The sequence below is a fragment of the Schistocerca piceifrons genome, chromosome 1, assembly GCF_021461385.2.
Source record: "Schistocerca piceifrons isolate TAMUIC-IGC-003096 chromosome 1, iqSchPice1.1, whole genome shotgun sequence".
NCBI lineage: Eukaryota > Metazoa > Arthropoda > Insecta > Orthoptera > Acrididae > Schistocerca > Schistocerca piceifrons.
This window is the reverse complement of record NC_060138.1, coordinates 346,928,704-346,954,928: the sequence shown is the minus strand read 5'-3', so window position 1 is coordinate 346,954,928 and position 26,225 is coordinate 346,928,704. Positions and strand designations below refer to the sequence as shown.

The window sequence follows — 26,225 nt, the reverse complement described above, 5'->3', positions numbered from 1 at the left end:
GAGACCGCGCGACTCAAGGACCCAACACAAACGCCGCCCCACCATACGTTCGAGCAATTTGCACAAAATGTTGGTGAGGGTAATGGGACGATAGCTGTCCACCGCCAGTGGGTCCGCACCGGGCTTCAAGATGGGGACAATAAGACCCTCTCGCCATTGCGACGGGAACACGCCTTCGCTCCAAATGCGATTAAATATCGCGAGAATGTGTCTCTGGCAGTCCCTGGAGAGATGCTTCAGCATCTGCGCGTGGATGCAGTCTGGGCCTGGTGCTGTATCAGGGCAATCGGCGAGGGCAGCGAGGAATTCCCTCTCGCCGAAAGGAGCATTGTAATTTGCAGAATGACGCGTGTGGAATGAGAACGGCGTCCGCTCAGCTCGCTCCTTTAGAGAGCGAAAGGCGGGGGGATAGGATGCAGTCGCAGAGCTCTGAGCAAAGTGCGCGGCTAGCCGTTCAGCAATGGTGGCAGCGTCCGTGCAGACAGCGCCGTCTAAGGAGAGCCCAGGGACACCCATAGGGGTCTGGGATCCATAAATCCGCCGGATCCGGGACCACACGAGCGAGGAGGAGACACGGGAGCCCAGGGAGGAGACGTACCTCTCCCAGCACTCCTGCTTACGCCGTGCAATAAGATGACGGGCGAAGGCACGGAGCCTCTTAAAGGCGATGAGGGTCTCCAGAGACGGGTGCCGCCTATGACGCTGGAGAGCCCGCCTACGGTCGCGAATAGCCTCAGCAATCTCCGGCGACCACCAGGGGACAGCCTTCCGCCGAGGGAGGCCAGAGGAACGGGGGATGGCAGCCTCGGCCGCTGAAATGATGGACGTGGTGAAAACACGGACCACCTCGTCAATGTCACCCTGTGGGGGAGACGCAATGGTTACAGCGGAAGTAAAAGCTGGCCAGTCAGCCCTGTGGAGAGCCCAGCGGGGCAAGCGCCCAGAAGAATGACACTGGGGCAGTGACAAATAGATGGGAAAATGGTCACTACCACACAGGTCAGGATGCACTCTCCAGTGGAGGGATGGGACAAGGCCAGGGCTGCAAATAGAGAGTTCGATGGCCGAGAACGAGCCATGGGCCACACTGAAATGCGTGGGAGCACCGGTGTTCAAGAGGCTGAGGTCGAGCTGAGCCAACACATGCTCCACGGCCCGATCGCGATCATCGGAGACAGTCCCACCCCATAGAGGGTTGTGGGCATTGAAATCGCCCAGCAGCAAAAAAGGTGGCGGCAGTTGGGCTATCAGAGCAGCCAGGACATGCTGCGCGACAGCACCATCAGGTGGAAGGTAAATACTGCAGACGGTGATAGCCTGTGGCGTCCACACCCGAACAGCGACAGCCTCTAAAGCTGTTTGTAGAGGTACAAACTCGCTGTGAAGAGAGTTAAGGACATATATGCAGACGCCACCAGACACCCTTTCATAAGCTGCCCGGTTCTTAAAATAACCCCGATAGCCACGGAGGGCGGGGGTTCGCATTGCTGGAAACCAAGTTTTCTGCAGAGCAATGCAAAGGAAAGGATGACGGCTGATAAGTTGGCGGAGCTCAGCTAGATGGTGGAAGAAACCGCTGCAGTTCCACTGGAGGATGGTATTAGCCATGGATGGGAAAGGCGTGAAGGGACTGGGGAGGCAGATTACGCCTCCGGGGCCCCTGCTGCTACTGAGTCACCACCTGGACAACAGCCATCCATTGCGTCCGAGGGACTGGCGAGATCCAGGTCCTCAGCGGACGCCAGAATCTCCACCTCATCTTCGGACGCAGAGGGAGAAGCTTGCGGAGGGACAGGTGCCACCGCAATTTCAGGATGCTTGGGAGCCTTTTTCTTCGACTGTTTTGCGCGCTGTGCCTTAGGTGGGTCAGGCTGGGAGGGCCTCACTGGGTCAGTCTCAGGGACTGAAGACGACCGTGACGCCCTACGACCAGCGACCGGTGGTTGTTTGACAAACTTGCGGGCGTCCGCTTTGTCACTGGGCAAAGCCTGGGATGGGAAGGCCCCAAGGGACCCCTTCCGGGCGAGAGGAGCCGAAGAAGGCTCATGCTTCTCCGGCTGTGAAGGGGGAACAGATGTCCCCGGTGGTTGGGGTGGTGTTGCTCCTGAAGGAGATGGAGCAGGAGCAACAGGGAGTGAAGTGCCCCCCGCAACCAAGGGGGCCGGTGAATTCTGGCAGAGCTGAGAGTGAACTCGTGTTGCAGCAGCAGCATAGGTAGACGTCATGGGCACTGGATGTAGCCGCTCATATTTCCGCCTTGCCTCGATGTAGGTCAGGCGGTCCAGGGTCTTATATTCCATTATCTTCCTTTCCTTCTGGAAGATCCGACAGTCCGGTGAGCAGGGGGAATGGTGCTCTCCACAGTTAACACAGATGGGAGGCGGAGCACATGGAGTATCAGCACGCGAAGGACGTCCGCAATCCCGACACGTGATGCTGGAAGTACAGCGAGATGACATGTGCCCGAACTTCCAGCATTTAAAACACCGCATCGGAGGAGGGATATATGGTTTCACATCACAACGGTAAACCATCACCTTAACCTTTTCGGGTAAGACATCACCCTCAAAGGCCAAGATGAAGGTACCGGTGGCCACCTGATTATCCCTCGGACCCCGATGGACGCGCCGGACGAAGTGAACACCTCGTCGTTCGAGGTTGGCGCGTAATTCATCGTCAGACTGCAGAAGAAGATCCCGGTGGAATATAATACCCTGGACCATGTTCAGACTCTTATGCGGAGTGATGCTAACAGAAACATCCCCCAACTTGTCACAATTGAGCAACCTCCGTGACTGGGCAGAGAATGCCGTTTTGATGAGCACAGAACCAGAGCGCATCTTGGACAAGCCCTCCACCTCCCCGAACTTGTCCTCTAAATGCTCCACAAAAAACTGGGGCTTTGCCGACATGTACGATTCTCCATCAACCCGCGTGCACACGAGGTACCGGGGTGAATACTCTCCACTGCCTTCTTTAGCAAGACGTTCCTCCCATGGAGTAGCTAGGGAGGGAAACGATCTCTGATCCAATTTCTTCCCGTTGAGGTTAGACCTCGATCGCTTAGAGACTGCTGGTGGAGGCCCACCAGCGATAGATGATGTACCATGCTTCATTGCGGGTCATCCGCCCTGATGCCACCTACTCCGACCAAGGGCCCTCCCCACGGGCACCACCCAGCCACAGCAATAGCCACCTGGCAGGATGGCCATTGCCGGGAGTCCTGATGCCCCAGGGAGATGGGCATCTACTCCTTGGCATACGTGGGGAGTGAACGGCGCAGGCATCAGTAGAGCGATCCCTGTGTTGTCAGGGGGCTACAACCAAGAGGGTACATGGCGGCCCCACCACAACGGACTGGCTACCGTGCTGGATGTTAGGTGACATGTGGTCCATGGGCGTCGTCAGTGCAGAAAATGGCCCTGCACAGTGCTTGGCAGAAAGCGCACGCAGGAGCGCATCCATGCCCAAGCGATGGAGAGCGGGCAAGACTGCAATGCAACGACGAATAAGATGGTGAAAGTTCTCAACCGAACACGGACACAATGCACCAAGTAAGGCGCCCTTCCCCAATCGGCTCGCTCTTCGGAAAAATTTGGAGATATGGAGGTCAAACTCGACAGGGGACCATCACATAAGGCCGAAACGTTTGAGACTCCTTTTAGTCGCCTCTTACGACAGGCAGGAATACCGCGGGCCTATTCTAACCCCCGAACCCGCAGGGGGCTCCTTATTCTATCTTCTAAGACAAGTCATAGGATTAGTACTGTCTCACACGTTCCAACATTTTCGCAGAATCCAAAATGATCTTTCCCGGGGTCAGCTTCTACCAGTTTTTCCATTCGTCTGTAAAGAATTCGTGTTAGTATTTTGCAGCCTTGACTTATTAAACTGATAGTTCAGTAATTTTCACACCTGTCAGCACTTGCTTTCTTTGGGTTTGAAATTATTACATTCTTCTTGAAATCTGAGGGTATTTCACCTGTTGCATAAATCTTACTCACCAGATGGTAGAGTTTCGTCATGGCTGGCTCCCCCAAGGGTATCAGTAGCTCTAATGGAATGTTGTCTACCCTCGCGGCCTTGTTTCAACTTAGGTCTTTCAGTGCTCTGTCCAATTCTTCATATCTCCCATTTCATCTTCATCTACGCCCTCTTCCATTTCCATAAGATTTTCCTCAAGTACATCGCCCTTGTATAGACCCTCTAAATACTCCCTCCAGCTTTCCTTTCTTTGCTTAGGACTGGTTTTCCATCTGCGCTCTTGATGTTCATACAGGTGGTTCTCTTTTCTCCGAAGGTCTCTCTAATTTTTCTCTAGGCAGTATCTCTCTTATCCCTAATGATATATGCCTCTACATCCTTACATTTATCCTCTATCCATCCTTGCTTAGCCATTTTGCACTTCCTGTCAATCTCATTTCTGAAACATTTGTATTCCTTTTTGCCTGCTTCTTTTACTGCATTTTTATATTTTCTCCTTTCAGCAATTAAATTCAATATCTCTTCTATAACCCAAGGATTTATAATAGCTCGTCTTTTTACCTACTTGATCCTCTGCTGCCTTCACTATTTCATCTCTCAAAGCTCCCCCTTCTACTTCTACTGTATTCCTTTCCCCTGTTCTTGTCAGCCGTTCCTTAATGCTCTCTCTGAAACTCTCTACAACCTCTGGTTCTTTCAGTTTACCTGGTCCCATCTCCTTAAATTCCTACCTTTTTGCAGTTTCTTCAGTTTTAATCTGCAGATCATAACCAATAAATTTTGGTTGGACTCTTCCCCTGGAAATGTCTTACAATTTAAAACCTGGTTCCTAAATCCTTGTCTTACCATTATATAATCCACTTGAAATCTTTCAGCATGTCCAGGCCTCTCCCAAATATACATCCTTCTTTCATGATTCTTAAACCAAGTGTTAGCTACGATTAAGTTATGCTCTGTGCAAAATTCTACCAGGCAGCATCCTCATTCACTCCTTACCCTCAGTCCATATTCACCTACTACTTTTCCTTCTCTCCTTTCCCTAGTATTGAATTCCAGTCTGCCATGACTATTAAATTTTCGTCTCCCTTAACTATCTGAATAATTTATTTTATCCCATCATACATCATACATCACAACCAGCTGGGAAGAAGGTTATGTCCTGATGAGTATGTGGAATTCAAGGATAGTTACTCTATATAAACAGGAAGGGAACAGAAGAGACTGTAACAATTACCAAGGCATTTCATTACTAAGTGTAGCCGACAAAGCTTATGCAAGAGTCATCCTAATGCGATTACAAATCTTAGCTTCCAGAATCTACCCAGAATCTCAGTGTGACTTCAGGCCTGGCCGATCAACCGTAGATATGATCTTTTCCTTAAGACAGCTACAAGAGAAATGCCGTTAGCAGCAGAGGCCACTTTATATTGCTTTCATTGACCTGGTTAATGTGTTTGATTTAGTGAGCAGAAATGGGCTTTTCAAACTGTTGCAGAAGATTGGATGCCCACCTAAACTACTACAAATAATTGTCTCTTTCCATGAGAAAACACGAGCAACGATCTGCTTCAACGGTAAAACATCAGAAGCATTCCCTGTTAATAGTGGTGTGAAACAGGGGTGTGTGTTAGCTCCTACATTATTTGGGATTTTCTTTTCCCTTTTGCTCAGATTTTCCTTTGAAGACTGTGAGGAGGGAGTGTATCTACATACGAGGTCTGATGGAAATCTTTTCAACATTGCTCGCCTCAAGGCCAAGACCAAAGTAAATACAGTTGTTATATGCAGACGATGCAGCTCCTAGTAGCGAACACAGAAGATGAGCTGCAGTATATAATTAACAAATTATTGGTCTACTCTTCAGCCCTCAAAAGACTAAGATCATGGCGCAGAGCACTACCAACCTTCCATCCATCAGCATTAATGGCAATCCTCTCCAGATAGTTGACAACTTTACCTACATGGGATCCGCAATGTGTAACAACTTGTCCATGGACACTGAAATTACTAACAGAATCGCAAAGGCATCATCTGTCATGGCTAGATTGAAAAACAGAGTATGGAACAACGGACTGCTTACCACAAAAACTAAATTAAAAGTCTACAACGCTTGTGTTATAAGCACCCTTCTCTATAGCTGTGAGACATGGAAAACTCTTTCTAAGCATGAATCTCGACTCAACAGTTTCCATCTCCGCTGTCTCTGGAAGACCCTTCAGATCTCTTGAAGAGATAGAGTACCCAACACCGAAGTTTTTCATCGTGCAAGCACAACCAGCATCTTTGCACTCCTGAGTCATCGACGTCTAAGATGGTTGGGACATGTCAGGCGCATGGATCCTGAGCGGATACTGAAACAACTGCTGTACGGAGAACTTCAGGAGGGTGTGAGGCCAGTGGGACGACCGCATCTTTGTTTCAAGGATGTTTGCAAGAGAGACCTGACAAGACCAGAATCAATCCAAGTCGCTGGGAAAGCATTGCAGATGACCGTGTCAAGTGGCGAGTAACTGTGCGCAACGGCGTCAAGCTCTCAGAGGACGAGCGCACACAGGAACAAATCAGGAAGAGGACAAAGCGGAGAGAAAGAGTGGCTTCTGTTCGAAGTCCCTCAAATTTCACATGTCCAAACTGCAGTAGGGACTGCCACTCTCGAGTGGGACTTTTTAGCCACAGCAGATGCTGCAGACTCTGAACCAAGTATGTTACACCGTCATCCCTCAAGGATGGATGGATGCCACTAACTATTGAGTGACATTAGGTTTTTGCCTGGTTTAAGGAATGGGATGGTACTACTATCTTGTCACTGCTAAGGGAAAACACCTTCTAGCCAAAAATGATTGAATACCTTAGCAGATGGTGTCTTCAAGTTACATTAAAATGTTTAATCATCTGATTATGAATAGAATTTGTGCCTGGAGCTCTCTTATGTGACGAGCCAAGATCCTTAACCAACTGCAAGTCAGCGAAAGTCTCATTACACATAATTTAGCATGACAGAGGGTAAAGGCAGGGGAATGTCTTCAACTTACCTTATATGTGTTTGAGAGTAGCCAGGTAAGAAGAGGTGCTCATGCAAAGTGAGTCGCAAGTGTTCCGCGAGAACCGACGCATGAGTAGAAGTGGCACCTGAAAGAGGATGTTTGGTAGCCTAATATACAGACATTGGTCCACAGCTGGGACGAAAATCATATATTTCCACAGAGATGCAGTGGTGCCATTTAAAAGCAATGAGGATGGTACGTGAAGGGTGCCACCTGAGCCATTGCAGGGCCCTTCAACAGTCCTGAATAACTGTTGCAATGTATTTGGTCCACCATGGTCTCCTGTGGAGGGGGCCTGTAGAAAGATGGATAGCAGTTCCAGCAGGCTGATGACTGAATCAGTGACATCTCCAACCACCTCATTAATATAATCTGGCACAAAGGTGACTAAGGTGATGGCAGAAATATACAACTTCCAGTTGGTTCCTTGTAGGGCCCAACTTGGTAATTGATCTGCTGGGCAGTGACAATGAGGTTAGAGGACCAACATCATGTTGTTACTGTTACAAAGATCATTATGTAGTGACTGTAGCGGGAAAGTCATGAAACTGTGGGAGGGAATCATATGGTCGATAGCTGAAAAGGTGCCATGAGCAACACTAAAATGGATAGAGTGCCATCCTTCAGGAGGAACAGATCAAGATCGGAAAGAAGCTGATCAATTAGAATGTCCCTACAAGACAATGTGGTACTTTGTCACAGAGGTTGGTGTGCACTGAAATCCACAAGTAGGAGAAAAGAGATGTGGAGCAAAGTTGTTCGGTTAGGGTGGTCCTCTCAAGGTAAATAAGTGCCCTGCCAGAAGGTAAGTAAATGTTACAAATGGCAATCACTGGGCATGTCCACATTCACATTGCTATTGCTTCCAATGTCATATGGAAAGGGACCCACTCACTTAAGATATCTGAGAGAATCAACATAAAGGCTCCTCCAGATTCTCTCTCAATGCCAGTACAGTTGCAAAAGAATGCAGATAACCTCGCAAGAGTTGGAGATGGTTCTTCAGTGAAATTTACTTCATGGCGAGCAACACAGATAACAAAAAAGGAGCTTTTAGTTCTAGGAAGGGACATAATATTGATTGCAGTTATATTGGATTACCACATTAAGCATGTCCTGGTTTGGCCAAATGGGACAAGAGTTGTGAGAGGGCATCTGGCACCTCTGGATCACCAGAGCAGTTTTCTCTCAACATTCATCTTCTTTTTCATTACTTTATGTGGTCGATCTTACAAGGCCTTATCCTCTACGGATATAGGAATGGAGGAGAAGCATGCAGCCCTCAGACCCTCAGTCTGTAGTTTCTTTAGCAACTGGTTGATGTTGGGTCATTGGTCTGAAGGATTTTCAGGTAGACAATTTCTAAAAGGGAGCCATGTTATTGTTAGATGGCTGCCCCTCCACCCAGTTGGAGGGAGTTAAGGACCCTGAAGATGGCGTTGCAAGAACCACAAGAGGGGAGAGCCTCTCTCTCCATCTACCCTCTCCATGATCAAATTTACTTGCATAGTTATCAGAGATCACACTGAAAGAGAAAATATGCACAGTAATGCCAACAACCTGGGCACAATAGTGGAAAAAGCCAATACCATGGAGTCAGAATATAAATGACAGTATTTTTCCTGAGCTTCAATATGTGAGAGGCAGTAAGTGACATTCAGATGCTGGTTTTTACTTTCCTCAATTACGGTAGCACACACTGATGATGGGGAGGGTGGTTGTGTCTGCAATTAACACAGACAGGTGGCAGCTGAAATTGTGCAATTGTGCTATTCATGAAGAGTGTCAACTGTAGTCTCCACAGATTATGTTGTATGTACATTAGGATAACAAATGCCCACAGCATTTGGAATTTAAAGCACCACATCAGGTACGGGAAAAAGAGTTTCATATCACAGTGGTAAATCATGAGTTTGGTCTTCTCTTGAAGTACATCTCTCTAAGAAGTGAGGATGAATGCTAAGCGGTCAACCCTGCTGTAAGGCAGGCCTCGATGTGCCATATAAATGGATCCCTTGCTTCCCCAAGTCTTTGCACAGTTCTTCAACCATATGCAGCATTGAGTCTCAGTGCAAAATTAAACCCTGTACCATATTATGGAGTGTTACAGCAATAGATACACCATCAACTTTTTTACAAGACAGTAACACTTGGGATGTTGTAGGATTTGCCATTATAATTAAGACAAAACCACTTCCATAATTTACTAAGGAAATAAATTTCTTCAAATAATTTTTTCAATATTCTCCACAAAAAAAAACTTGGTGTAGCCAAGGAGGAAAAGTTCTTAGGGTCATAACAATCTGCACCAAATAATTCCTGTCTGTCTGAAGAAACAGCTAGAGCCTACAGACACTGGCTGAAGTTTAGGTCTTTTCACAGTGACAGATACTGCCATGTTGCTGCCAACTCCTAATGAGGGCTCTCCTCATGGGTATCAACTTAGCTAGAGTAACAGCCACCTGCCTTGATACTGTCCAGAGTCCTGGTGTCCCCAAATAGCAGGCACCTACTCCTCAGCATGCATGGGCAACTAATAGCTTGAGCATCAATAGTGTGTTCCTTGAGTCATCAGGGAGCTACCATCTTACACATATCTGACAACACCCCACATGGGCTGGTTACTATTTTTGGTATTAGGCAACCTTCCCTGCAGATCAAACTCAAAAGTGGGGACAAATGTAAGTTAACCAAAATATGTGGTGTAAAATAAGAAAACAATGTGGCAAAAACCATAGTTGACACCCTATGAACAAGCTAGTCGTCAGCAGGGAGCCTGTCCTACAGACTAAGTCTGAGAAACAACAGAGGCAGAGAGTAAGACTGCAATAAAGGAAAGGAAGAAGAATCTCAATGGCTTGAAGCCCCTTACTTGCCATGCACATTACTCACAAGAGTTGTTAGCTCCTGGAAAAGGAGAAAGTTACAGATGTTAAAAGCTTCTGGGGAAGACAACAGTTGGAGTACATCCACCAAATAAATGAGCACGCTGTGTGCAGTATATGCTACTCTGAGTTACAATAATTCTGTGTTGCTCAATGGCTTAGTGTAAATCTTTCAACTGGAAGTCTCTTTGGCAACTTCTGTGTTCCCTGTATTCCAAACTTATCCTGGTAATCCTACCAGGAAAATGAGATCAACAGTTTAATTTAGAATCCGAACCATGTGTCATTTCTGGAGAATCTTTACAACTTTGAGAGGTGAAGGCTAGTGGTTAAAGGCAGATCAAAAATTCTATGGTCTGTCCAGGATTTAACACATTACAAAAGCACAATTTATTAGAAATAAAGCCACTTTCATTCACCATTTATTGGTTTTCCGCATTATCCCACAATATGGAAGACATGTATCAGCTCTGTTCACACCTTTCATAAATTTATTGTACACCAGAATGCATTTTGGTTTCTGTATGATTTCCTCTTGTGTGGTTTTTTTCCCCTCCCCCCACCCCACCCCTTATCACAACCAAGGATACACCATTAATTGTTATTATCATTCTCATCTCCCTTTCATCTTTCCATGCCTGCAGCAAAATGTCACCTTGTCTTCGAAATGTAGTGTCATCTTTCTTTGGAGATTTGGCTTCTGTTTGTAGACACTGAGGGAGACCTCTATTGATTTTTAATGTGCCACAAACTCTCGTTTTCTTTTCTGGAAGTGTTTTGACAATAGCTATACAGTTGTTACAGTTGATTTGATAAATGTGGTGCCACACGATAAGGTAAGGTGAGCTGCAAGTAAAGAGAGAGAGAGTGTCTTGGACCTTTTCTCCTCCCCCAGTGTATATTTTTAGATTGGAGATATAGCCACTTGCACTTTCACAATCCGTATGAACAAGTAAACCACATCTGATAAGTTTTCCGGGATTATATGTCCGTAAATGAAGCCGCCCTCTACATGGTATCATTCCTTCATCAAGAGAAAGTTCCTGTTCAGGTTTGTATACAGTCTGAAATTTATTGATGAGGTACTTCAGCACTGCTTCACTCTTGTAGAGCCTGCTTTCCTGACCACTCTGTACGGAATTGTCACTGAAATGCCACAATATCCATATCTGCTCATATTGATTTCTGCTCATTAGCTTGCCAAAAATCGGTGTCTCTATTAGAAGATTTATTGACTAATCTTTTTTAATCATGCCCAGAATTTTTTTCAGTTCAACAAAAATGACATTTGAAGACTTGGAAGATTCTTTATAACGGTTTTTGTTTTGTTCATAATACAAGTTTGATTGTGTCGACATCTGATCAAACGATTCATCCCCTAGAAATAATTCCACAGTGCTTATAACACTACTGATCACATTGGGAAGGGTTTTTACACCTGGAATTCCTCTACATGTTGCTAAAATAATGGTCTTGTCCATCTTCAGTCAGTTTTCACTGTCAGAAGCTTCATAATCTAAATCGTTCACAATTATCGTACTTTGGTTGATTAGAGCCATGTTATTTTCTCCTTCACTTTCACTACCACTATTAGTAACATCATCTGAATCACTTGGTACATCATAACAATTGACCGCAAACAGTTCAGCAAGAGTCTCACCTACCATCAACTGTTTTCGCACCATACCGCACAAGGCAACAACTATAAACAAAACCAAATATTTCACGGTACTGATTGTTGGCAGTAGGACAAAAGATAAAAATAAATTCATACTGTTGTTCACTGTACTGAACCCTCCAGTTCATATATAACTTTAAGTTAAATTGAAATCGTTCCCGACATTAGCAACAGGCCTACGAAAATGCATGCAGAATGAAAAACGTAAATTTACGTTATCCATCCACAACAGTCGGACATGAAAACACATAAATCTACGTGAGCCGTACGCAAAGTGTTAATACCATGACATCTCAGTTTCCAGGCACATTCTTGACCACTAGACCTGACATTACTATGAGATGAACAGGTTGGCACAGTAGGTGAAATTGTGGCACGTCCCATAAAACCTTTCAGAACACTTATCAATGACACCCTCCCCTCATCCCACTTGGGAACAACAACTTCTGTCATTGCAATCTGCTTGATTAAACCCAAGATCTCAGTTTTCTGTAACCTACAATGTTCCATTGTCATGTCCTACTGTAATTACTGAAGCATCCAAAGAGCTCGCAATAACAGAGGATTGATGGCCTCGTCCAGCACCAGCTTGGAAACTTGGGTTTCCTAAATCTAAATCCAGCCATGATTGGCTGAGCTCCTTAAGGTGCTTGTCATTTGTCCCATTGTCCACACCCTGGGAGTACATACAGCTTGAGGATGTTATGGGCGCAATGCATATGCAGTAGGAATAATGCATGTTTTGTAACAGGTTAAATATTGCAGGGTATTTCTGGTAGATAGTAAACAGGACTGTAGGGCACCACCCATCTTCTTTGACTTGTGACATAGTTGCACTCTGCTATGATGTGTTAGATGACATCATTGAGCCACAATGTGTTTGTATTGGAGTGAAAGTGAAATGCTTGGGATAGCAGCTTTTGTAGTTATGTAGGGGGTTTATTGGTACCCTGGTATAGAGTTGAGCTATACAGGTTAACAGGAGATTGGGATACTACATTACGTGATCAAAAGTATCCGGACACCTGGCCGAAAATGACTTACAAGTTCATGGTGCTCTCCACTGGCAATGCTGGAATTCAATATGGTGTTGGTTCTCCTTTAGCCTTGATGACAGTTTCCACTCTCATAGTTTCCCTCTCAATCAGGGGTGCATGGTTTCTTGGGAAATGGCAGCCCATTCTTCATGGAGTGCTACACTGAGGAGAGGTATCGATGTCTTTCAGTGAGGTCTGGCACGAAATTGGATTCAGGTCAGGACTCTGTGCAGGCCAGTCCATTACAGGGATGTTATTGTGTAACCACTCCGCCAGAGGCCATGCATTATGCAGGTGCTCGATTGTGTTGAAAGGTGCAGCTGCCATCCCCGAATTGCTCTTCAACAGTGGGAAGCAAGAAGGTGCTTAAATCATCGATGTAGGCCTATGTTGTGATAGTGCCAAGCAAAACAACAAGACCCCCTCAGGAGACACCACCTTAATGAAACACTATCCGTGTGGGCAAAGGGGTTTGTGTGATCCAATGAAGTGGAGGGCTACACTGGTGGTAGTGTAACTACCAGTAGGGCCTCCCAAGCTGGACGGGTCTCCATAGAGGATCCCGACAAAGTGTGTCTCACAACGTCCCTTCTAGTGCCCTGTCCTGTCCTATTCTACTCTATCCCATCCTATACCCTCCCTTCCTTTCCTTTTCCTCTCTGTGATTGTGTGGCAGCAGACACAGTCCCCTAATGTGGACAGCAGAAGATCCTTGGAAACCAGGACAATGTTGATGCACGTAGGCCTTACTGTGAAGGTATGGATAGCGTTCTATAGTTGTGGTAAAAACAAGCTATCTAAGGGGTAAGGCCTTGAAATAAAACCTAGGCAGGTGTCCAGGCCATGAGGTGGCAGCCTCACCAGAACACTCGGGGGCTGTGGACTGATAACCCGCACCACCAAAAAACACAGATCACAGAAACAGCTGGATGGATCTTAAGGATATAATCTTTGGCCTGAAAAGGAAAACCTGTATTGGTTTTTGGAATGTAAGAATGTTGAGAGAGGCATGGAGGCTAAGACAGGTTGAAAAAGATATGGGGAACTATCAACTAGATATACTGGGACTAAGTGAAATAAGGTGGCCAGAATCAGGGGAATTCCAAACACAAAATGGTGGAGTGCTGCTGTATGCGGGTCAGATAGGTGAGGGTGTGATGCATAGGAATGTTGTAGAGTTCTTACTATCTACAAGCAGCAAGAAGAGCTTACTGGAGTGGAAACCAGTCTCAGAATGGATAATAACTGCACACTTTAAAACAAATGTGTGATACGTCACTGTAATTCAATGCTATGCACCTACTTAAATAGCTAAAGGAGAATTAAAATATGCATTTCATACAGAGCTTAACGGAGTACTAAGACAAACAAATTCTAGGGACACAAAAATTTTAATGGGTGACTTGAATGCAAAAGTTGGTTCAGAATGAAGGCCTTGAACATATCGTGGGTGTGCATGGTGTGGGGATCAGGAATGTAAACGGTGAACTGTTGATAGATACGTGCGCTGAACATGATCTAGTCATTGGAGGCACATTATTTCCACATCATAACTGAGATAAGATAACGTGAGTTTCTCCAGGCCATGTTACCGAAAATCGAATACACCACATAGTCATAAGCTGCAAGTTCCGACACTCTCTGTTAGATGTCAGAAATAGAAGAGGAGCAGGCATTGGAAGTGACCACCACCTAGTTTTGGAGGAATTCAGACTGAAGATAGTGGCAAATAGAACCAAGCTCAATCACAGGAGGAAGAAAATAGATGTGGCAAGGTTAAAAGGCCAAAAGATCAAAGAAACATTTGTCCTTGAACTACAAAACAGATTCCAGGTCTTCTCTCAAGAAAACATTATGGAAGAGGAAATTGAAACATGTTGGCAATAAATCAAAGGCAGTTATTTAGATGTGGGAGAAAAAATCTTAGGATTTAAGGCACATCCAAGGAAGGAATGTATATCCGATGGTACATGGAATGAAATCAGCCCCAGGAAAGAACTAAAACTTAAGTTAAATCTTTGTAAGACAAGAGTGCAGAAGAGCGAAACGCATAAAGAATACACAGAGGTGAACAAAAAAGTGAAAATATGGCTATGTCAAGATAAAAGGAAAAGGATAGATGAGCAAGCAAAATCAGCAGAAGAGGCAGCAAGACAAGGAAATATGAAAGAGCTCTACAATATAACCAAACAGTTGTCAATGAAGAACTTCAGACGTGAAGGACCAGTTAAGAACAAGGATGGGGTGATGCTTACAACTTAACAGGCACAGCTACAGAAATGGGAGAAGCACTTCAAGCAACTGTTAAATTGTGATGACAACCAAGAGGACCAGGTAAGAGATGTTCCAGAGGAACGATCAATATATAAATTTGCAGTGCCCCACAATGGACAAAATTAAGATTGCTTTGAAAACCCTAAAGAATATAAAGGCTCCAGGCCTAGACAACATAGCACCGGAGCTCTTAAAAGATGATACTGAAAGTACTGTTAAAATGCTCCATCCCTTGCTGAAGCATATTTGGCTTGAAGAGAAATCTCCAAAGGAGTGGAAAAATGGTTTGGTGGCAAAGCTCCCAAAAAAAGGGAAATTCGTCAGACTCTAACAACTGGCATGGTATTACATTGTTGTCAGTGCCCAGTAAGTTCCTCACCAGAATTATTTTTAACAGAATTAAAGTGTCTCTTGAAAAGTGACTGCGTAAAGAAGAGGCTGGTTTTAGGGCACAACGCAGTTGTGTTGATCTTATCAACACTCTTAGGATCATTTTAGAGCAAAGCAAAGAATTCCAAGCAACCATTGATTTTCAAAAGGCCTTCGAGTCCGTGAAACATAAAGTGCTCTGGCACGTGTTGCAGAAGTATGGCATACCACAGAAGATCTATATTATGGCTACAAATGTTGCATACTCCACAAGGGATATATGACAGAGCCCATAAAATTAACAACTGGAGTCCGGCAGGGATGCATTTTTTCACCAACACTTTTTCTACTTGTTCTAGACTCAGTTATGGAAGAATCACAGCAGGCAGGAAATGAGGAATCCAGTGGAGGATCCATGAACATCTGGAGGATTTGGATTTTGCAGACGACATAGTTTTATTAGCTCAAAGGCTGACTGATATGCAAGCTAAATTAAACTTACTGAAAGAAGAAGCAGAGACTGCTGGCCTCACGATGAATACAGGCAAAACAAAGGAAATGAGAGTAAATTCAGGGAACATGGAGGTGCCACTGTTAATAGGGGAGCAGCAGGTGGAGACTGTCAACTCATTCCTGTATCTGGGTAGTATAGTGACAGGAGATGGTGGAGCTGGAGATAGCATGAAAAACCACAGTAAAAAGTCAAATGCTGCCTTCATACAACAGAAGTATCCAATATGGAAAAATAGAAATATCACATACAAAGCAAAAATCTGTATTTTTTAATACAAATGTGAAGGCTGTCCTTCTGTATACCAGTGAAAGCTGGAAAATGGATAAAAAGATAACATCCCAGTTACAAAGCTTCATAAATAGATGTCTTTGACGCACATGAATATCTGGTGGCCAGAAAAAATATGTAATGAGGAGCTCTGGTGAATAACAAACCAGATACCTACAAAAGACCAGATATGAGAGAGAAAGTGGGGTTGGTTGGGGAACACCTTGAGAAAACCAGATGGAGCTATCGAGAAAAAGGTATTTGAATGGAATCCCCAGGGAACAAGGAAGAGAGGAATACCCAGGGGCACATGTTAGAGGACAGTGGAAGGGGAAGCAAAAAGAGTTGGCAAGACCTGGGCAGAATTGAGGCAAATGGCCTAAGACAGAGACGGATGGTGGGTTCTCCTGGATGCCCTATGCCCCCATAGGTGCCAAAGGAATTAAGTCAAGTAAGTCAAAACAACAAGGGGTGCAAGCTCCCTCCATGAAAAACACGACCACATCATAACATCACCGCCTCTGAATTTTATGTTGGCACTACACATGCTGGCAGATGAAGTTCACCGGGCATTCACCATATCCACACCCTATCATCGGATCGCTACATTGTATACCGTGATTTGCCACTCCACACAACATTTTTCCACTGTTCAATCATCCAATGTTTACACTCCTTACGCTAAGTGAGGCATCATTTGGCATTTACCGGCGTGATGTGTGGTTAAGGAGCAGCTGCTCGACCATGAAGTCCAAGTTTTCTCACCTCCCGTTTAACTGTCATAGTACTTGCAGTGGATCCTGATACAGTTTGGAATTGCTGTGTTATGGTCTGAATAGATGTCTGCCTATTACACATTATGACCCTCTTCAACTGTCAACTGTCTCTGTCAGTCAACAGACGAGGTCGGCCTGTATGCTTTTGTGCTGTACATGTCCCTTCACATTTCCACTTCACTATCACATCAGAAACAGTGGCCCTAGGGATGTTTAGGAGTGTGGAAATCTCACGTATGAAATATGACACAAGTGACACCCAGTCACCTCACCACATTCGAAGTCTGTGCCCCATTCTGCTCTCTCACGATGTCTAATGACTACTGAGGTCGCTGATATGGAGTACCTGGCAGTAGGTGGCAGCACAAGGCACCTAATATGAAAAACGTATGTTTTTGGGGGTGTCCGGATACTTATGATCACATAGTGTACCTTTTGTAGTTGTGTGTGTGTGTGGGGGGGGGGGGGGGGTGGCAACAAATACTTCAAACAAGTTTAAAATTGCTGTTTATTATTAGATGTAACAGTAGCTGTGTTCCACATACAGGTATACTGAAGGTAAAACATAGGCAGAAAATTGAATCCTAGTGTATGGTTGAGCTTTATGTTAAGTGGAGTTTCGGATGCTGTGATCTTATGGTATGTTTTGTAACGTTTTTTGGGTTTTATTTTTTGGCACTTTGGAGTGTTTTGTTTTTTGCAGAATGCTGCATCTAGAATGATGTTTTTGTTTTTATTATTGAATTCTTGGTTTGTCCCCACCCAAAACCCTCCCATTTTTTGCAGTTGTCCCACTAATTTCATTGAATTTAGTCACTGAACTGGTTTGTGTGCTATCTATATTTTTGCAAGTGTTACGATCAATGTTTTGGCAGCTGTTTTGAATATGCTCAAAACAGTGGTTTTTGGCATTGTGATGACATCATTGGTCAAAGCAGATGGGTGGTATACCAGTCTCTGGTAAAACTTAAATGATTTAGGAGTAAAGAAGACCCCTCACCAAATAGCTGAAGCACTGAGTCATCGACAGGCACACAGAAAGTTCTGTCTGTGCTTGTCGAAGACTCAATACTTCTGTTATCCGGTGAATGGCCTTCTTTAATCCTGAATTATTTATAATACAGTAACATTTCTAAATTCTAAAACACTTAACTTGAAGGTAATTTATGTAGATGGGAATAAAAGGGAAAGTAAACTTCAAGAAACATCTTCATGTCTCTGAATGGAGACAGACAGAGAGAGAGAGAGAGAGAGAGAGAGAGAGAGAGAGAGAGAGAGAGTGTGTGTGTGTGTGTGTGTGTCAAAGCAAGAAGTTCGGGTGTGAGGAAGCACAAAGAATAAGTTTCATTCTTGAGGCAAAAACTATAGTGGAGAGTTTCACATTGTATAAGTAACTTGTCTGATCAGCAAACTTTTATAACACATCATAAAATGCAAACAAAAGGCATATGCCTGCCGTTCTGATACTACAATACATCAGTTGTGGACAGGAGGGTAACTCATATAAAGCAGTCAACATTGTACTATCATTAAAAAAAACTAAATATGAAAAAAAAAAATCTACAAATCAGTCAGTAAGAAATGGAGGGATCTGTATTTGGTATTTCTTGGAAAGTGATGGATCTGAGTTAACTGAACCTACTGATACTATATGATGTCTTAATCCTGTGACATAACAGTGATGTGGTGTGTGACATACTATGTGCACAAACAGAATGAGAACTGCATGCAGAAAATACTTTTTGTGTGCAGGTTGTGGTGCAGACTAATCTAGAGTGTAACCTGAGGTCTAGGTTAGGTGGAAAGGTGACAGTCTAGTTGTGAGTTGGCAAAGTGACATAGGAGCTTTCAATAAATCCAAAGATTTTCTATCTTTATTTGACTATAGTTGTAACTATCAATACAATTTTTCTATAAATAATTGATGCAGTCAATTTATCAGGAGCCACAATGAATATAAATATATAGTTGCAGGACAACCTTAAACTTTTTGAGACACTAGGCCTAGTCTTTGAGATTTTACAAATAGGCCTATTTCTATGTGATGGACGTCACTCTCATACAATCTTCTGTGAGTTTAGATACTTCAACATTTCTATGAGAGAAACAAACTGCTGACAGTCCATGCATTCAAGGATACTTCTAAAGTCAGTCTGAACTGACCTCGGTATCAACCATTCATGAGCATTCAAGGATAAGTGACAAGAACTTTAAAGCAGTCACCACCGGGATAATTGCTGCTTAAATCATACTACTCTTAACTTGCTGAGTTCTACGAGGCCACTTGGCCCACCAACAGCCACAGCATAGCCTCATGTCCGAAGCCACCGACTTGCAGTGAAACATCCATAACTAGGCGAGCAACAGTCAACATATTAAGACTGCTTCCATTATCTGTTGATGAATATCCAAACTAGCATAAGTTGCCGTATTCCATTTCTTAAAACCTTCTCAAATCACAAATTTGAATTAATAAGTTAATGGGTAACCAAGCTCAAGACCTAAAAATATACTGCACATTCATTTGTTAAATGCGAATTAGTTTTACTGCATTACTGCTACATTTGAAGAGTGATAGTGTTATGACAACACTGAGCACATTGTAGTAGTATGTAAGTTTTTACTCATTTCCCTGTGTTATTTATCAGTATGTATATCCCATGCATATGTATCATCCTGGGAGCATAATCTTCATTTGTCGTGTGCTTGCATATATTAAAATTATATACTGTTATTCTGTTTTAATTCATCATCATGTGGCGACGAAACAAAGTGTGGGTAAATAGTTACAACTTAAATATTTCATCTAGGTGTTCTGCTCATATAGGCGTACTGTCAAAGGAAGTATGGCTTAGGTAACAAACTTCTTCATATCTAAATCTTTAAATTTGCTACCTATAGGCTCTTTTGACGGAATAAACGTTCACGGTACCGCGAATATTGTTTCAACAGTCAATGTCCTGAGAATTTTTGATTTGGGAGATTACAGCCAAATTCTTACCAAATTATGAAGTGAGAGTATTTTTCTGCATGTTTCTCATTCGTTCTTTTTTCATTATTTTATTTAACTACAATATTGGCTGCAATATATTCTGATCAATAGTTTCACGACCTTTGCAAATTTTGCTGGGAATGTTTGCTGTAACTGGCTAGCTACAGTTACAGTTAAAGTACGTATACTGAACTTTGTCATAAGTAAATAAACGGATCTACTTCACTGTTATTAGGTACTGATAACTTCTGTTTACATTCATATAAATATGAGTTTTTATTTGTAATTTGTACCAAGAATATTGTGCAACTGTTTCTGAATTACTGTTATTAACGGGAGTGCTATACAAGTGTCATTTTCTTTGGACTCACGTTCGGATTTCGATGTTAATACATATGTCTCTGTTCCACACTGCTGAAATCGGCACAGCATTCCCTTAAGCTTACAACTTATTTCCAAAATAAATTTTGAAACATCCAGATAAATTACGATCACAAAGTTATTACAATTTATCGCACCCCCAACTATTTATGTTCATAAGGAACGCTTATTCGCCGCGCTGCGAGAGTCATTTGCTTATGAGTCAAATTAAAAACATTATTTACAAAAAATAAAGTTTTAATGTACATAATCGTGTAAATAAAAACTGAAGAATAGTTAATTCATTTTTACAATAATTCTGTTATTAGTATCAATGATTTCATGTCATTGGTGAAGTTGCTAATTTCGGTCCTTCGAAGAGCAGTGTCTTCGCAGTTTGGTATGGTTGTGAAATTGGTTCGTTGTCTATTTGCATTATACTGTTTGTCTGGATAACTTCTGGTGAAATCACCTCGCTTTCGAAATGCCGAAGAATAAGGGTGAGTGTTAGCAATGCAATATTAATGCTCGTTAGTATAATAGTTTTAATGTGATAGCTCAATGTTTTGGAAAGCATGGCAGCCATTGCATAGGTGCGTTGTGCCTCCTGTTTGAATTTCTTTCCTGGCACACTTATGGTCTGCAAATTCAGTTGTGTGCCCATTAATTTCATAGCCAGACTCTTTCTGGCTTAATTTCGAATGCACCAGGATGAGTGAAAGCTATTTTTCCGGGCATCTAAACAAGCTTCGTGTGTCAAACGAATGCTTTGCGTTTACTGTTAAAGAGAGATTTATATCGCTTACTTGAATAAAATATCTACACAGTTGGGTTTGCCACTTATGAGACAACCCGTCGTTGTAAGGTGTATGCCTGTCATAACACCTCTAGATTATTGCTGAATCGGAGAGAGACGCCAAATGATAAATGTCCTTGCTATTTCAGAGAATATATAAAGAGAGACTTGAAGTAACAAGATTTTCTGCTATTCACGCGCTTACTGTGTACCATTTCATGTAGTTGGCATTAGTTAATCGCCAACACTGATCATAATGAACATACAAACTTTATGGCCTCCTGATTAATGCCATTAATTGCTGGGCTCCTGAAATTTCGAGTGACATAGCTATAAGAATGGAAATTAATAATCTTTAGACTGTTACAAACAGACAAATGAGCCTTATTTTTTATTGTTAGCTTCGGATATGTCCAATTTTCAGAATAAATCGTGCAGGGTCTACAAATGACTGTAAAACTTAGTCTGTAATTTTTATATAGCCTAGTACCAGAAGGAAAAATTGCTCAAACATCCTGCACAAATCGTAGGCCTGTGGCATAGTCGAGAGTGAGTTAAATTTAATTGTTAAAGGAGAAAGATTACGTACTAGCTAGTTGTTTTCCAGATTACGTGTTAACTAGTTGTTTTCCAACATTTTGAAATTGTTGAATGTGAACAAAGTGTAAGAATTTTGTTATGTTCGTTTGTGATCATTAGGCCCATATATAATAGACATTTAAATTTCACCCTTTTAATGGCATTCTATAGTGTGGTGTTCTATATTGTTGTAAATGGCTGCTGTACAGGAGACTAGCTGCACTGTTTTGTACTGTCATATGGTCCTCAGCAGTTGAGACATTCATATTGTCTTATTCTATTTTGTGGAAACCATGGCTTCAGTTTGTTGAATTCAAATCAAATAATAAATGTTTAGGCAGGCCAGTATGAAATAGGAAGGTGCAGCTGCAAAGGCACTGGAGCAGCATTGCTGTCAGACAACATAGATCTCACACACACACACACACACACACACACACACACACACACACACACTCTTCTGAGCTTTCTTCTCATCTTTAATTTGGAAAACTAAAATAATTTGAAATTGTTGCAAACTTCAGAATCATTTTGTAAATAAGTAATCATAGGGTGTTAACTGTCTTGATGATTGAAAATGTGAAAACTCAACCGTGGGAAATGGCATTAATGCCTTAACTTTTTTAACTATGATATTTATTCAGAAAAATTAGATATGACATTTTTTAGTCATGTATAAATTATTTTCTCTAAAACTCCTTTTCTGAATTTTCAAAAAATGCACGAGGTATTATTTGGTCATCATACTTGTGGAAGTTACAGGCCCTAACCAGAGGCAACAATATTTTTCTGGGCAAAATGTGAGAAACCATGAAGTTAAGCCTATCTACACTAAAGCTCAAAAAATCCTTGACACGTAAATGTTTGAAACGTTTGTTGATGTAGAGTAAATGTAATGCAATATTGGTATTTCACAGCCAAAATAACTCTTTGGCAGTGCTGTTATGTTAGTGGGGAAGATGGTTTTAATTTTGTTCAAGCATTTTATAACAAAACTAGATATACAAAGTGATTGTAGGTTTCATGAATTTTTCTATTTCCGATATTTTTCACAAATTTTTACTGTCTTCTGTTTTGATTTTCCTACTTTAGGATTCCATGAATTGGAATCGCCTACAGTGCTTTAGGGTTTGAAATGTAAGGACCAGTGTGTGTGAACGTAAAAAGGCAATCAACTGACTGTTCAGGACTTTCTTATTCTCCATGCTTCATCAGTACTACATTATTTTGTTTCCAAAGTAGCCAAATTCTGCCACTTCATCTTTCACCTTGACTTTTAACTCCACTCCTGAACTGTTCTTTTATTTCTGTCATTGCTTCGTCAGTGTACAGGTATCAGAATGGTGCCCCAATGGCAGATATGACGTTCCGAAAGCTCTTGGTTTGTGGAATCACTGTCAATCCTTATAGAGGATATTTTTGCTCTCCAAGGGAAACGTAAAGTGTAAGTGAAAAAAAGTTCCACGATTCTGCAATTGTATTCGCCAGTCCTTTTTGAAAATCCAATGATCTGTAGGCTGCGTGGCATACTTCATTCTTCTAGTGACCCATAATAAACTGCTGCTTGAAGGGAAGCAAGTTCTTTCACGATCTGCGAAGAAACTCATCTGACTCAAAATTCCTTTCCAGTTTTGAGCAATGTTAGCTGATATTGTAATTTCAGTAACTGCCAGTCCAGCATTACTGCAGTTTGAGAGGGGGAACTTTTGTAATCATCCACATTGAAACAATTTTGGTAAACAAATTTAGTATTTGTGCTTGTTCTCTTGTCAGCTTCCATATGATTGCCATAAGCTTACTGGCTTTCTGTAAGAAAAAAGAAAAAAAAAACTACTTTGAATTTTTTGTCAGACCAGTTGGCAAAATTTTGCTCTAAACTTCGTTTAATGCTTTTGTCATTGCTCGCCTTACACCCATAATTTTTTTTTTAAAGCTTCGTTTGGCCCCACTTAAATCGGTGATGAAGCTACTATTGCTTCTCTCGTAGCTGTCAATGATTTCTTGTGAGAAATGCCAAGTTGCACTATTCCAAGGTCCCATCAGGATGAGCTAAGCCAATCGAAGGATCAGTGAAATGCTATGCCACACCACTTGCAATAAGACCATACTCAGTAAAGCAACATGCTGTTTAAATAATTTTATAGGTTGAAGACAACAGTACCAAGCTTTTGTCCTAAAATATGATTGTTTAGAAATTTGTAAACTCTAGCTGCCCTTTCCTGTTTTGTCCCATTTTGCCTAGTAATGCTCAGAATACAACCGTGTTTCAGCCTGGTAAAGTGGTGTTCGTAGTTTCCTTGTCATAAGGATGCATGAGAGCCTAATTAATGATCACACTCTCATTTTTGAGCGAGTGCTAACTTGTTTGGTTCCCATGGTCCTCAGTGCTTATATGTATCTGTTAAATTATATGTAAAATATTTTGGACAAGAGTCTAGAACAGTGACATGTGTCATTACTTACATATTTTTAGAACAAGAGTTGGCAGCTTTGGGATCTGATGATAATACAACAGGATATGTCAACAATTTCCAATGAGAGATCAGCAAATATGTGTTTTAAAGCAAATATAGTCAGGAACTGCTCGAAATTCTGACTTCAGTATAACCACAGAATGTCAATATACATAGAAAACCAACAGTTCAGGAGATGCGCGCCATAACAAACAGTTCTGTCACATCACATAATATACATCTGTGTTACTACTTGAACTGTTAAACAACTGTAGCTACACTTTTTTTTCATTAATGATTGTAAATTAGCTTTTTCTCAAAACATCAAAAGTATTGTCTTCACTAACTCTCAACCAAACTGTCACTGTCCATCCTAACTTAGATCTTAAGCTAATCGACATATTGGTCTGTCAAAGCACTCCTCAATGCAGGGAAGTAGAAAAAAGTATGGTAGCTTTGGTGGTTGCAATTTAAAGCTATTCTTATATATGGGCATATTCATAACTAATTTACAAATAATATTGAATTTGTTTTAACACTCAAATTCATCACCTTTTTGTTCTTACTTCTAATTGATTACCTAAAACTAGCCTTCCACAGACTGTGTGAAACACATGTTGACAATTTATGTACCATATGGAAATATGACAATGTTTAGCACTGCTCCCTGATTTTAATTTCAGCCCTTTTAATTAAATGGTGTGCAGCAGAAAGGTGGCACAAACTGCTGTTAAAGTAGAGTAAATGCAAATCAGTTTAGCCATTGGCTCTTACTCTTTGTATATTACATATTCCCTGCATACTTTTGGTTGGAACAGCAAGCAACACAGTCGGTAAAAAAGTATTTGATTTAGCATATGGTCGCAGTTTATTTACACTTCATCTCTCTCTCTCTCTCTCTCTCTCTCTCTCTCTCTGTCTGTCTGTGTGTGTGTGTGTGTGTGTGTGTGTGTGTGTGTGTGTGACATCGTGCAGCCAACTACTATTATGCATACCACTATAGTCTTCAACCAGTGGTGTGAGGTGACACAGTGTTTGTGGGAGCCATTACTTGTTGTCGGATGGCAGGCATAAATGTGAATTGGTTATGATGTGCTTGGCACCCATGAGGTGATCTCCTCATATGAGGGTCAGATGTAATCAACTGCAATCCTGGCGACGTGTGTTCCTGCCCTCCAACATTGGGCTACTGTCACTTAAGAATGCCTCACAAATCTGGCTATTGTGCAGTTCGACAAGCCGGCCAAATGAGACCCACAAACAGGCCCTTTTCAAACTCTTGTCAGGTACTGATAACAGTTTCTCTCATGAGTGTGTGGCACCTGTGTCCTTAACAGTGGTAATTCAGTGTCTAGTTACAAAACTATATACGACCAGCACTAATGCACTCATGTGACTCTTCTACACTCTGCTACAGAGAACATCAGCAATGTAAGGAAAATATAGATTGCTACTTACCGTAAAGAGGACACTTTTAAGTTGCAGACAGGCACACGAGCTTCATCTCTGGCAGCTTGGACTAGAATTTTTAATTGTGCCTGTCTGCAACTTGTCATCTTTATGGTAATTAGAAATCTGTCTTTTTTTTACACTGTTGATACTACAACCCAGAGTTGCTATTGTTTGTTACATACAGTAGCAACTACGTTTATTTGTCATCCACTGATGGTGTATGCGTGTACAAAGCTACATTGACAGTCTCTTCCAGACACTTCACTTTTTGTGTAAGGCAGTGTACATCACACTTACTTGGGAAGCAAGCTCGACAACTGTGTGCCAAGATTTAGGGCTTCCTATCTTTTAAGGTTACACTTTGTACCATGTGTTTGCTATAATCCCAGAAAACAAATATCTTTGTAAATATTTCTTAAAGAATTATTTTAGCCATGTACTGTTATGTTTTATTCATACAATGGCATGATGACTGTACTTGTACTGAAACTGGAATTCAGTAGACAAAATATAAGCACAGCTGTAGACTAAAGCAAATACTTATTTCTGTATGTTATGTATTCTCCTGAGCTTGAACTTGTATTCGTACATGGGTTGTCATATTGGATTGGTTTACCTTCATTCTTAGACATATCTTGTACTCCTATCCTTTCTTTATTTTCCAGCTCCGCAAACTTTTATTTTTATATTCCCAATTGTTCACGAAATTGGGTTCTGATTTTGATCTGTATTGCATTTTATATTTATTGGTCCTGTGGATCATAC

General features: G+C 42.2%; 2 protein-coding genes across 2 annotated transcripts in view; one reads left to right on the top strand and one right to left on the bottom strand.

Annotated features, from left to right (window-relative positions):
* Positions 1 to 20,339, bottom strand: part of LOC124786644 (intraflagellar transport protein 88 homolog) — a 100,952-nt gene extending 80,613 nt beyond the window's left edge. Inside the window, exon 1 of the mRNA XM_047254281.1 lies at positions 20,192 to 20,339. The gene's annotated coding sequence lies outside the window, so the exon portion shown is untranslated. The remainder of the gene's footprint in view (positions 1 to 20,191) is intronic.
* A 185-nt stretch (positions 20,340 to 20,524) lies between these two features.
* LOC124786628 (eukaryotic translation initiation factor 1A, X-chromosomal) overlaps positions 20,525 to 26,225 on the top strand; it is a 34,669-nt gene continuing 28,968 nt past the window's right edge. Inside the window, exon 1 of the mRNA XM_047254279.1 lies at positions 20,525 to 20,680. Within this exon, the coding sequence (XP_047110235.1) occupies positions 20,665 to 20,680 (16 nt within the window). The 5' untranslated portion in view covers positions 20,525 to 20,664. The remainder of the gene's footprint in view (positions 20,681 to 26,225) is intronic.